Genomic DNA, 14311 nt, shown 5'->3' on the forward strand with positions numbered 1-14311 from the left:
TTTGTCTCTGAGTCATGCTATTGAGTCCTCTGTGTTAGTCTATGGCCACTACATTATCAAATGTTTCTACATGATGCAGAGCACCAGCCATTGAACTGACACACCAAATCCTGAACAAACTCTACATGTGACTGCTCCTCTCCCATTTTATGGCCCCTGAAACACTGTCTGTAAGCCTCTGGCACCAATTCATAGGCCTTCAGCACTGCCATGTTGATGGTTACATAAGGTAAGGTTTAGGCCTAAGTGCTGCATAGGACTCTTGAGCCTTACCCACCAATACACATTGTAACAGTAGAGTGCAGTCTGATTGCAAACCTGAGTTTCTGCTACTCTCACCCCACCCTGTTCTCCTCCACAGTGTCAGTGGGATGCGATGATGGACCCCCCCACGGAGACCCTTAGAATGGCCTCGGACATCCCAGGCAACTTGTCCTCAAATGGAACTATCCTGATGAATCTCACCCAGAAACCAGCCCCACCCAATAGCACAGGTACTAAGACTCCCCCCCATTACTTCTTGCCAGTCTGAGTGCAAACCTGAGTTTCTGCTACTCTCAAACAAAGAAAAAAGTATAGGGGACATTCTCATTCAAATGCATAGAAAAAGTATTTAATTGTCTTTTGCAAAAAGGAGAACAGTTTACAAGCATGACAGACAAGGTCTGACAGTGAAACATACTCAGAAAAGTAAAGTCCAAGGCACGGAGCCTGGATTTTTATGTACAGGTAACAGTCACGCCCTCAGGTAAAGTACGAGCCAATCACAAAGATTTCCTGTTGCTTGGCCTGGGGAAACACAAAGGCCCAGAACTGCTTTCGTTTGCTCAGTCTGGTCTAGGAGAAAAGAGAGCAATCAGGTCTTTGTGATAATTTAAATGTGTCTATTGTGTAGCCAATGTCAAGTTTCTAGTAATAATAATATAAATAATAATAACGTTTTATTTGTATAGCACTTTTCCTGCAAACGTTGCAGCTCAACGTTAGTTAGTAGAGAAAACTGGTTTTCATTGTCTATTTTATTTTATTTAATTTAACATTTTACATTTACATTTTTGGCATTTAGCAGACGCCTTATTCCAAAGCGACTTACAATCAATACATTTGAATACTAAGCATGTGAATCAGCAGTCCACCATTCGTTGCAGGAAGAGTACTCTAGCTCGGGCCCGGGGCCACTGATAGAAGGAAAAACCTTCTCCCTATTATCGCCTTCTACTAAAACTTTTTTTTCTTTTTTTCTTTTTTCTGGAGAAACTGAGAAACAGTACAAGGGGGGCAATAGAAGTTCTTAGGGACACAGTAGAGGGGAAAGCGGGTGTCTTTAGGAGACGTAGTGGTGAGGGTCAGAAGATGTCTCAGGATTTAACCTTTATTTAACCAGGCAAACATGTAAGAACAAATTCTTATTTGCAAATGCAGCCTGACCAAAAAGCAATGGCCCTTTGTCAGGTTAAGTAATACAATAAACAATAAAACAATAAAACAATAAAACACTGGCAAATACAGATGCATTCAAATACTAACAGTCAGAGAGAGGGGAGAGAGACGGAGGAGGTCTATCAGGTTGGGGTCGTTAAGCGTGTTAATCTACCCAGACATTCTAACTGATAGTCACAAGAGTAACAATGACAACATGTTTACCAACAAATAATTCCCCTACAACCCCCGGTCCCCGCCACACTAAGACAACAAAACAAACTGACTGCTCTCCTAATGAGAGCAGCCATTAAACCTAACAGGTCAACTAAAGGCTGTCCCTACCAAATCAATGCACCAACACAATTTACTATATATATATATATATATATATATATATATATATCTGTCTAAGTAAGTGAATCATCTATCCATCAGTAATCATAAGAAAAAACTATCTATGCCAAATCCAGGGTCCAGTTAGAAGAACATCATTTACTAGTCAGAAAGGCTTCAAACACCATTGTAATCATGTTTGAAGCCTTACTCTTGTGACTATCAGTCAGAATGTGTACACCGTCATTTTATAGCTTACATACATTTTTAGATTAGATTCAACTTTATTGTTATAGAGTACAAGCATCAGACAACGAAATGCAGTAAAAAGTGTTTCAGAAGAGGGATTTGAACCACCGTCTTCAACCGTTGTTTCTGTGTGTTACTGTGTTGTCTACTGTACTGTGTTTCTGTGTGTTACTGTGTTGTCTATGTGTCTGTACTGTGTTTCTGTGTGTTACTGTGTTATCTATGTCTGTACTGTGTTTCTGTGTGTTACTTCTATGTGTCTGTACTGTGTCTCTGTGTGTTACTGTGTTGTCTACTGTACTGTGTTTCTGTGTGTTACTGTGTTGTCTACTGTACTGTGTTTCTGTGTGTTACTGTGTTGTCTATGTGTCTGTACTGTGTTTCTGTGTGTTACTGTGTTGTCTATGTGTCTGTACTGTGTTTCTGTGTGTTACTGTGTTGTCTACTGTACTGTGTTTCTGTGTGTTACTGTGTTGTCTATGTGTCTGTACTGTGTTTCTGTGTGTTACTGTGTTGTCTATGTGTCTGTACTGTGTTTCTGTGTGTTACTGTGTTGTCTATGTGTCTGTACTGTGTTTCTGTGTGTTGCTGTGTTGTCTATGTGTCTGTACTGTGTTTCTGTGTGTTACTGTGTTGTCTATGTGTCTGTACTGTGTTTCTGTGTGTTACTGTGTTGTCTATGTGTCTGTACTGTGTTTCTGTGTGTTACCGATGTACAGTATTACCTTTGCTATGTATGCTTTTACTGTGTGATGTTATTTATCTTTTTAGGAAGCCTTTTTATAACTTGGCGAGGGACTAAATGGCCAAATCTGGCAAAATCTGGCCTATTTACATTTTTAATTTTCAGTAATTGTCCCTTTACAACTAAAATACATAAATAAAATAAATAAATAAATTACACAACGGCAGCGACAGCGACGTTCTTTTTTTTCTTTATTTTTTACCGACGTTAATAGAATCCGATTAGGGAAATTCAACAACACTGTCGACACTTTCTATTGGTGGGCTACATTCAAGTAGGCGGAGTTAGAGACGCGCTTCTTGCCAAAACAGGGGAAATGTCTCGACTTGAGAGAAGTTGGACGTTTCGGGAGAAAGAGATGTATTCATGTCAACTGAGGGCTTAGGGGCGAATAGACCTAATGAGAAGATTGCGACTCTCGTACTCCAAACTGTTCAGGTAAGGGGAATCTGTCAATGCGATAAAAGCTGTCACTGTTGATGTATCATGTCCAGAATAAACAACCTCGTTTTAGGGCATTTTTTATTAGTCTTTTATGTATAAGAATAATCAAATGTGGAACGTCAATCGATTCAGCAACAACTTTAGTTAGAACACAGTTCACATTTGGCAATAATAGCACAATGCTTTTAGGGAAAGTCCATAAAAAAAGGGTACTTGAGTTGAATAGTTTCCTACTGTACTCTGAACACGTACAGTCAGAGACCAACTCCCCGTTTTCTTGGGGGTCTGTTTTGGTCAGCTGATAACCGTCTTGTACGAATGACCGTGGTGGGTTTGTGAGAGGTCTGCTACTATACTTACATGTTAAAGACAAGTTCTTACGGATGTCGTGTTGTAAGACAGAACCCGGATGAAATACCATCCATGGCTCATGACTCAAACCTCGGCGTGCGTGTGTTGATTGTGTGACTGTGGCTGTGTGATAGCCAAATATATATTTTGTGTGTGTGTGTATATATTTTGGTGGAGGTGTGTGTCTGTGAGAGAGTGAGAGAGAGAGAGAGTGAGAGCGAGAGTGAGAGAGAGAGAGAGAGAGAGAGAGTGAGAGCGAGAGTGAGTGAGAGAGTGAGAGAGAGAGAGAGAGAGAGAGAGAGAGAGAGAGAGAGAGAGAGAGAGAGAGAGAGAGAGAGAGAGAGAGAGAGAGGCCAGGTCTGGTCTGGAGATGGTGATAGCATGGGTGTAGCATATGCATGGATGTGTTTTAATTATAACCCATCACTATGGTCCCCCACCCTGTTCTCCTCCACAGTGTCAGTGGGATGCGATGATGGACCCCCCCACGGAGACCCTTAGAATGGCCTCGGACATCCCAGGCAACTTGTCCTCAAATGGAACTAGCCTGATGACCCAGAAACCAGAAACCAGCCCAGAAACCAGAAAACCAGCCCCACCCAATAGCACAGGTACTAAGACCCCCCCCCCCATTACTTCTTGCCAATGAGTGCACTTTTTAAAATTATTAGTATTATTGATTGTATGTGCAGCAGATTGGTAGAAGCCTCTTAAAAGTTATTGGACAGCACATTTTTGTCTGTAATCAAACTCATGAATTACTTCATGAAATAAGTAATCGGGTAGTAGTGATGGCCTAGTGGACTAGAAGGTCATGAGTTCAAATCCCACCAGGGAACACCAACACTAGTGTGCCCTTGAGTAAGGCACTTAGCCCTAACTTACTCTGGGGAGACTGTCCCTGTAATCTAATGGGCGCTTTGGGAAAAAGCGTCTGCTAAATGGTTAAAATGTAAAATAAAAAGACAGAGGGTGTTTAAACAACATTTGTGACACGGTCTGGTGAAAGGGGGAACAAGTCGGCAGCTGATTTAATGTTCAGACTTTTATTTAGAAAAATGTAAATACATTTCAGCGTTGTTGAAAATCAATGACACACTCGCTAGTCAACTAACACAGCTTGTCTTGTGAGCCTGCTAACAATGTAAAGTAGTGTTATAGTTAACTAGGTGGTAGTGGGGATTACTCACCGAATCCATTGCATTGCAATATTTTGCCTTGACTAGCGAGTTTGTGTTGTGATTGTAAACAACATTGAAATGTATTTCCATGTTTCAAAATAAAGGTCTGAACATCTTGATTGGTTGCCGACTTGTTCCCTTCTCACCAGACCGTGTCACATTTGTCATCAAAGTTGACTTCTGCACTTCAATCAATAATAATCCTAACCATAACCCTAATCTTCATTTTGTTGATTGCTCAATCCTCTCAACTTTTTTCAAGGTTGTACAATGTCATGACAATCTGTATGACACTAAACTAACTTTTATGAGTTTGAAAGAGATTGACATGATGCACGTGATACACGTGAAAGATACTGTATGTGTATCAGGGTATATCACTGTAAATATTGCTTCACTACATGGGTGTGTCTGTCTTCAGAAAGATTTGAGTGAATCTGCTGTACCTAACTCACTGTTGTAGATAAAGTACCAGTGAATGGTATTAGCAATACATGTGATTAGAGGTGTATGACTTGTCAGCAAGTGTGTATCAGTTAGTGTGTTATCATGCATGTGTCTGTTACAAACCTACCTGGCGCAGCTGATTGTGCTATCTCTCTAATAGCCCATTGAATTATTAATCCGTAGCACTGCAGGTTTAGGTTGGTCTAACCCTAGGACGTAATGGCCACACACACAAATATACTGCAAGTCTGACAGAGAACCGTAATGCAAATGGCGCTAGAAGGGTGAATGCGTCCGGTGAATTTGACCAGTGAATCTGTACCTTCAGTTAAGACCAAATCATAACAACCAACTGTTGTTTTGTTATGTTTTTGTCTCTGTTCTAAACAGAGGTGTTGTTAGGATCTTGAAACATCGGGGGGGGTTAACCCAGCCCACACTTTGTGGGTGGGGGGTTTGGGCGCTAGCAGAGATTTGAGTTGAGAGGGGGGGGCTTGCACCAAAAGTCGATGGCGATGTGCTAGATGGTGATTTTTTAATTTATGGTAAATGTAAATAAATAGATGGTGATTTTTTTAGATCCTGGGCTATTCATGAAACATTCGGGGCCGCGGACGCCCAGGCCTAATGACGTCACTGGTCCTAAATCTTTGCTCTCCCCCCTCCTCTCACCAGGCTTCAGCTGGCTGGTGGTGCTGGCCGCTGTATCGGCCTCCCTCAGCGGCCTGATGCTGGGCTACGAGCTGGGCCTGACCTCCGGAGTTCTGCTCCAGCTCAGGGAGCTGCTCTCCCTCTCCTGTCGGGGACAGGAGCTTCTGGTCAGCTCCCTCCTCCTGGGCGCCCTGCTCATGTCCCTGGGTGGGGGATTCATCCTGGACAGCTACGGCAGAAGGTCTTCCATGCTGCTCTCCTCCGTCCTGGTGGTAGGGGGCACCGTTATGCTGCTTGCCGCCGGCTCACTAACCACGCTAGCGCTGGGCCGGGCGGTGGTGGGCATGGGCACGGCTCTGTCGGGGATGGCGGCGTGCTTGTACATCGCGGAGATCGCACCACGGGAGCGGAGGGGACTGCTGGTGACGCTGTATGAGCTGATGGTGGTGGTGGGGGTGCTGTTGGGCTTCGGGTGTAGTTACGCATTTGCCGGGTTGACACACGGGTGGAGGTATACATTTGGGCTGGCTGTGCCGCCCGCGGTGTTGCAGGCCGGCTCGCTCTTGCTCCTCCCCCCCAGCCCGCGCTTCCTGGTTGCCCGGGGCAACGGGGAGCAGGCCAGGGTGGTCCTGGCTAAACTGAGGGCCGTGGCTAAGGAAGGCGTGGAGAAGGAGCTTCAGGATATCCAGGCTGGACTTAAGGAGGAGGCGGAGTACGGTTTCCGGGAGCTGTTCAGCTCCAGGGCTAACTTGCGTTCGCGGTTGCTAACGGGCGTGGCCTTAGTGTTTCTACTACAGGTGACGGGTCAGCCCAACGTCCTTTCCTACGCCTCGCCCCTCCTCCGCAGCGTTGGTTTCCATAGTGATTCCGCGGCGACCCTGGCCTCGACGGGGTTCGGCGTGGTCAAAGTGGCGGCTACGATTCCTGCCGTCCTATTGGTCGACCGATTTGGACCTAAGAGCTTCCTGTGCATGGGTGCTGTTGCTATGTCGATGTCACTGGGCACACTGGGGGCAGTGACCTCACAGAGCCATACTCACCTCACCAGCCTATGTGAGAGCCCCTCTGGACTTAACCACACGAACAGAAGGTGGGACTCAAACAGTTCTTTCTCAGGATTGGACCTTTCAAACTTCACCACACCCTTTCCCAAGGAGAGCCAATGGAATGGCAATGCCACCGAGGAGGCTTTGAGGACTAACAGAGGGGATGATGGGATGGGGTCAGCAGATAGGAGGAGGACTCTTGTGGCAGTGTCACCCACACTCAAGTGGGTGTCTCTGATCAGCCTGCTGGTGTATGTGGCAGCTTTCTCCATCAGCCTTGGCCCAAGTAAGAGCACACACACATACACACACACACACACACACACACACACACACACACACACACACACTCACTCCTCTTAAAGCGATTGAAAAGGATATTTGTATCATTTCAGTCACTGTGCACAAGAGCCAAAAACGTGTCCCAGCATGTCAGTGTCATGCAATAAATTATGTGCCGTAAGTTGCGTGCTGAATCTTCAGGGATTGTAACACCTAGTCCTATTAAGCAATCTACTAGCACAAAATGTTTCTATCCTTTCATATGTGTGTATCCTTTCACAACAATGCATTGTTCTGACTGTGTGTTGTGTGTTTGTGTTGTGCCCTCCAGTGGTATATGTGGTGGTGAGTGAGATCTTCCCCACCGGTATCAGAGGCAAGGCCGTGTCTGTGGTGTCAGCTGTCAACTGGGCTACCAACCTCCTCATCTCCATGACCTTCCTCACTATCACAGGTTGTGTGTGTGTGTGTGTGTGTGTGTGTGTGTGTGTGTGCATGTGTGCGTGCGTGCGTGCGTAATGCTTCACTGTGTGCCCAAATGAGGTATTAAAAATCTTGTGTGTATAGCTAGCTACTGTTTACCTGGATACACTAGACGAGTTCACACACAGTATCCAGCACCAGCACCTGTCAGGTTATGTCATACAGAGGAAGTGTATATCTAATAATATTATTATATCAGTAGTTGGTTAATATTGGCTGACTAGGTACATTTACCTTTAATCCAGAACAGGAACCATGAATCAATATTTACATAAGCATGTAGTGCAGTTTCATACGGATGTACATTATGTTATAGGAGTGTGTAGGGTCACCAGTGTTTCCTCTATATGCATTTATTGGTGGCGGGCCGCCACGAATGAATTTCCTCCGCCACTAATTGATTCAGTCCACAATTTCTTTCTTTTTTTAATAATAATAATAATAATCCACCTCTGAACATTTTAGCTGATTAAAATATATCTGATCCTAGATCAGCGCTATAATGGATGTTGACTAAAAGTGCACCTAAATCCACGCCCATCTCTCTCTAACCGCTGATCCAAAATCAGATTAATGACATTAAACATTCAGTTGACGACGTGACACAAGGGCTACTCCTGATTGGTCTAAATGTGAACCGGCATGAGAACCGTGCAGACTCAACCATCCCAGCTCAGCAGTCTTACCTGCCGAAATGCTCGGGCGCCTGTGTTTTCTCCTCGCAAATAACGGGCTAAAAGTCACCGGTAGTACCATCTAAAAGATACAAAAAGCTGATCTAGCTAGCTAGGTGCACAAATAAGATATCACGTTAAATAACTTCGGAAAATTAAACGAAAACAGCGACAGATGGATGGATTTTTCAAGAAAAAAGATGTCCCAGACACTTCAAACATTGCTGAAGCTAGCAGTGGCTATGAGCGATCCGAAACTGCATGGCTGGCAGGATCAGCTAACAACGTTTATGGCGGGGTACCACCACCACCAGCTACAACTACAGCGGGAGAACAAGCAGCAGCTACTGTGCGCTGTGGTATGTACACCATATTACTTTCGTTTGTTACTTTTATTTGGACTTTGGATTTTAAGACCACTTTAATTCATGAAAAGGTCCAGAGTTTCTTGTTGCAAACGGAGGAAGGACAAACAACAGGTGCGTTGAAACTAGGGCTGCAACGATTAGTCGACATAATCGACGACGTCGATCATAAAAACTCTTCGACGTGGAATTTTAGTGTCGACGCATCGTAAAAAAAAAAAAATACGGGAGCCATGCAAGAATCAGCTGGGTAAGTTTTAGCTAACGTTGTTAGCCAACTGGCTAACGTTATATTGTTAGGGTCGTAATGTTTATGTTAGCTTTACTGTTACATGTTGGAAAACAACTTCTCATGGACAGGGCTGTACATGCTATGAGCGTTTGTGCTATTAATTTATTTGCCCTGTGGCACGCGTGTGACAGACAGAGGCGCTTGTATGTAACGTTACGTAGCAGGGGTTTTCCATGTTGAAGCCAGGAGAACGCGAGATGAAATGAAGGGAGGGGTGGTCGCTATTAAAATACCAGGTAGTCATGGTGGATGATCATGAATGATGCTTGATAAGTGAATGCTATTTCAATTATGTTGAGTCCACCAGCGAGCTGTCTGTAAGATAAACAGCGCCAAGCGTAGCCTACTAACGTGAGCTGTCTGTAGTCTAGCCAGCAATGCTAGCTAGCAATCAACTAGCTCTGTGAGCAGCTGTAGCTTGGCGTAACGTTAGGTTAGATAGCTAGTTAAGCCGGATTTATGCTTCTACGTCGCCATTTACGCACAGCGAAAAGCCACACGACTAATCGGAAAAATAATCGATAGATTAGTCGACTACCAAAATAATCGTTAGTTGCAGCCCTAGTTGAAACCAACACCCAATCATGCCAGGACGATGGCTAATTTGATAATTTTGATAGACATGATAGCCATCACATCTAGTTGAAAAACTGTCGCAAGTTGAAGAACTCGCGCAAGTTGGAAATACTCGGAAACTTTCGCCAAGTTGGACATACTTTTCCTGTTGTGTTTGAGACGGAGCCAAGACTGCTCGTTTGGAAGGACATTGGATCCGTGAGTAACGTAAACCTTCAGAGCTGATGGATGGAAACCGGTATCATAAGTTTATATTCTGTATCTTCTTTTTTTTTTCCATCCTCCCTCTAGTTTTGGTTGAAATTAGGTCGTTGTTTTGAGCGCGCGTGCGGACAGGGCTCTCCGCCACTAATGTAAAAATTCCTGGAGGAAACACTGGGTCACCATAGGATAAAAGCAGGCTTGGTGACATATTTATTAGAATCAATTTGGCCTAGCTCAAACAGACCATAACTACGTATAGGCTAACTTCAACACATGCTGAACACTTCACTGAAGGGACCCAATGGCCCCTGGTCATAGCATAGATTACTTTTTCTTATTATGACTGGTGGATAGATGATTCACTTCCTTAGACAAAAGTATTTGTTGTAAGTCGCTTTGGATAAAGGCATCTGCTAAATGCCAGAAATGTAAATGTAAATGTAGAGCTTAGCCAGCCCTGTCTTCTTGAAGGAAATGAAGTCTTCTCTGAAGGAAATGCAGGTAGATGTCAGATCTAGGCCTAACAGGGTTCAGGCGGCCTCCAACACTGAGCCAGAGGCTTAAATGACTGGCCAGAGAGCCCTAACAGGTGTGTGGGTTTCCGTGCAGCTTAGCTTGCTGCTGTGGCGCACATGCTGGCTGTGGAGGCGGGACTTCAGCCTCAACTAGGGGCATTTCCAGGGCCGAGCCGAAGAGGGTGCCACAATGTGAAGGAGACTATGATGAGTCTGACGTATCACATACGCTTGCTTTCCAGAAGTGCCATACACAGCAAGACACAACACACACACACAGACCTTGACGGACCTTGAAGCCACCAAACCACTTTATGAGAAACAGGTTTTGGCTGTTTTTGAAATCACTGGAATCTCTCTGAACTCTCCTTGCACAATAACACTTTCTCTGGCAGAGATGAGGCATAGTGGTGGACAAAAATAATATAAAAATGGGATTTCAAGGTCACAGTATAGTGGTGAGTAATTTAGTTCCCAGACCTCCACCTAATATTATGCTCGTAAGGTCTGATGGACCAACATGCAAACTTTGTTTAACCAATACAAAGGGTGCAAAAAGGAAATCCCCCCAAATCCCCCCCAATAATCTAGAAAGTGCTAGATGCTAATTGACAACTGGGCATGAGATGATGATAACACGTATTATTGTCCCACCCTGCAGAGAAGATCGGTGTTCCCAACGTGATGTTCCTGTATGCAGCGATGAGCTTTGTTCTGCTGGTGTTTGTCATTCTCTGCGTCCCCGAGACCAGGGGTCGCACGCTGGAGCAGATCTCTAAAGAGTTGGCCCAGAGGTGAGTGTCACCTTAGTAACATACAGGAGTTCAACACACTGCTCAACCCACCTGAACATACCCCAACAACATACACTGCAGGTGCTCTGAAACAGCTTGTATGTACAGTTTACCCTAGAACCCTCAGAACAGTTTGAGTCATTTAGAAAAAAAAAGTTTAGCAGCAGTCCGTCCGTCCGTATTTACCTATGGTTCTGCTCACACTCACACCCGTTCCCTATCTCTGCTTTCCCAGAAAGAACCTGGAGGTGCAGTTCTGCTGCCGCAGGCGACCCCAGGAGGCCCTGATGACCAGGATGCCCACGGGCGAGAGCCCCGCCTCCAAATGACCTCTAACCTGGGGGGAAGAGAGAGGAAAAAATAGGACAGGGGAAAAAAAGAAAGAAGAAGAAGGTACAGTAGGACAAAACGGGGTAAAAAGAGGCGTGGTGAGAATGAGATTGGGGTTGGACGAGGAAGAAAAACAGCACTGAGGCCCTAACACCAAAATGAAAACAAAGATGGAGGAACCCTGGATAGGCTTGTAACCTGGAGAGTTGTGTTGTTTCCATAGCTTCACTGTTTTCCCCTCCCTCTTCCCCCCTTTGAGAGAGCAATCCCTCAATGTTCTGATCTGAAATGTCCAAGGCTCTGGGACATAAATAGTGTCCCCCTCCAGACTGACCTAACCTAACTTTGACTTGAACTTTGACCTGCCATCTTTCGAGAACAGCCGATACAACCAGCTAGCTACTCCTGTGTGCAAGATGTTATCAATGACAGAGACAATTGAGGATTGCTAGTTTGAGGATGGTATTGAAAATAAGCAGGTCCGACTTGAAAATTGACATTGTTCTCTTAGGGTGGTTTCCCGGACACTGATTAAGCCTTGTCCTAGACTAAAATGCATTTACCATTGAAAGCGTAATTTAGTCCAGAACTAATGTTTGTCCAGGGAAACCACCCGATTTGTTTATTGGTACTTAATCCCACATCAACACCCAACACCTGCCTCCTTAAGGGGCCTCATTTAGGAAGCACGTACGCAACTTTAAACCATCGCAGCCCGTTTTATAAATAATGCTAACGTCCGTTTCGAAAAATGTGCTTACGTGAAAGTCAAAGATGACGTTCAAGTACTTTTTTATAAATGAGGCCCAAGAACTTGTCTAGTCCAGAGTTAATTGGATGGGATATGTTAAAAATAATCAAATAAAAAATAAAGATACAAATAATATAAGAAGCAATATACTGTAATTAAAATGACACCTTAATTCTCAGAGCGAGATGGAGCTAATTACAATATAAATAAATCTATCCAAGTGGTATGGGCAGTAGGGTTAGGAGTTGATTTGGGTTAGGGTCTGACACTACTTCAAAGAATACTGCTTGATTGTGAGGGATTCATTCTCATGCTTTCTACATTGACATGAAGTTGATTTGAAGTTGGTTCGTTTTTTGTACCCAAGTTGCCAAAATATGCAAGAGTGACTGGTGGAAGAGTGATTGTTGTGGTGTTTTATGAATAATAAAACTGAATCAACACAGTTTACAATGAATAATTAGAATGTAAAAGGTTTGGCAACTTTTGTCTCACACATACAGTGCCCTCCATAAGTACTGGAAAGAGGAAGCATTTGTGTCTTCTTTTAGCTCTGATAATAGCACATGATTATATTAATCTTATCTGTCCATAAGACCTCTGCAGGCTTAGCCAACTGTAACCTGACCATCCTTTGTGATGATAACTAGTGGATTGAACCTTGCAGAGATTGATTAGATTAGATTAAATTCAACTTTATTGTCATTGCAGAGTACAAGTACTGAGACAACGAAACGTAGTTTGGCATCTAACCAGTGCAAAAGACATCATATGTAAACAGTGCATGGTATTACATTATGAGGTATTACAGTGAGTATAAATAAATGGATATAAAAGGTTAATATACATGAGATGAGTTCACACCTACCTCCTAGAGAGTGTTCCTGATCTGTGCATAGTTGTTTTAGTTTTTTTCTTAATTATGTGTGTGCATTCTATAATCATGCACTGTAGAAGTCTTCCATGGCCTACTAGCCTGTTTGCGATTGCTAAGCTCACCAGTGATTTCTTTCTTTTTTAAATTATGGTACAAACTGTTTTGGTAAGTCTAAAGTTTTGGACATGTTTCTGATGTTCTGATATTTCTGATTCATAATGGCTTTCTTGACATCTCTTTGGTCCTTATGTTGACAGGCACCAATAGCAGACTCCAAAGGGAAATGCAACGCCTAGAATCAATACTAGACCTGTTGTTACAGAATTGTCCAATACTTTTGGTTCCCTGAAATAGTGGGACTGTAGGGTTGTAATCTGAAAAACGTAAACATTGAATTAAAGCTGAGAACCTCTACTTTAACCTCATAGTAATTGTTTGATTTCAAAGGTTATACTATTGTCATTGTTTTGCTATTATTTCCTTCCTTTTTGTTACTATTATGACATTGCAATGAAAATCAATGTTGTTGATTGATGAGGAGTTGCTTACCCTAAAGCATTTCATTACATATCTTGATTATTTTGTAAATGACCATTAACATTAAATGTGAAAAACATTAATTGTTCAAAATCTAAATCTAATCTACTGTTTGGAGTGTAGAGGTAAAAGAACAAAAAGACTAAATGCTTCCTCTTCCTTACAATACTGTGTGAGGGCACTGTTAGGGCTGTTAGGGCTTTGTGTGGACACAATCGAGACCTAGTACACATCACGCACACAGAAGACACAATACACCATTCCTAAAATGCTTCCTCTTCCTTACAATACTGTGTGAGGGCACTGTTAGGGCTTTCACACCGCCAAGGAACCATGCCAGTTCAGTAAAATAAATTGGTTTGCAGTCTGAAAAGTTGGTTCGCAGCTGGAACCAGAAACTAGAACCGTGAGGTCATCAGTGGGTGTGTCATATTCTTAGGCTGTGAATATTAGCAAGAAGGAAGGAGACAAAATGTAATGTAATCTAAATCTAATCATTAGTGATTAGTGATTTAATGATTAAAACAATTATTAAAAGTTTCATCATTCTCTCTATCTTCCTCACATGCTCAGCAAACACACACACACACACACACACACAAACTTCATAAGCCATTTCTATTCCAGTAAGGAGCAGCTGGCTAGTAAGAGAACGTGTTTAGAAAGTGTCTTTTTTTTCTCTTTTTTTCATAGAAAATATTTATTTCAGATACTGTAGTGGAAGATATTATCCTCATTTCCAGTGAACTAGCTGCCATCTTG

The 14311-nt window shown here is 43.2% G+C and overlaps 1 protein-coding gene across 1 annotated transcript; it reads left to right on the forward strand.

Moving 5' to 3' along the window:
* The first annotated feature begins 3112 nt into the window (after window positions 1-3112).
* slc2a12 (solute carrier family 2 member 12) lies at window positions 3113-14012 on the forward strand. Its single transcript, XM_080550481.1, has 6 exons — window positions 3113-3187; window positions 4002-4155; window positions 5848-7155; window positions 7483-7605; window positions 10922-11054; window positions 11290-14012. Exons 1-6 carry the CDS (start codon window positions 3116-3118, stop codon window positions 11381-11383), a joined length of 1884 nt encoding a protein of 627 aa, XP_080406607.1. The 5' UTR covers window positions 3113-3115; the 3' UTR covers window positions 11384-14012.
* Window positions 14013-14311: the final 299 nt, after the last annotated feature.

The sequence above is a fragment of the Nansenia antarctica genome (assembly GCF_963989245.1).
Source record: "Nansenia antarctica genome assembly, chromosome: 1".
NCBI lineage: Eukaryota > Metazoa > Chordata > Actinopteri > Argentiniformes > Microstomatidae > Nansenia > Nansenia antarctica.

Bases quoted from the DNA above. Each gene is read 5' to 3' on its own strand.
- slc2a12 (XM_080550481.1), top strand. From the start codon at position 3,116: ATGTCAACTGAGGGCTTAGGGGCGAATAGACCTAATGAGAAGATTGCG. The intron at 7,156-7,482 runs GTAAGAGCACAC...TGTGCCCTCCAG, and splicing joins CTCCATCAGCCTTGGCCCAA to TGGTATATGTGGTGGTGAGT. The intron at 11,055-11,289 runs GTGAGTGTCACC...CTGCTTTCCCAG, and splicing joins TCTAAAGAGTTGGCCCAGAG to AAAGAACCTGGAGGTGCAGT.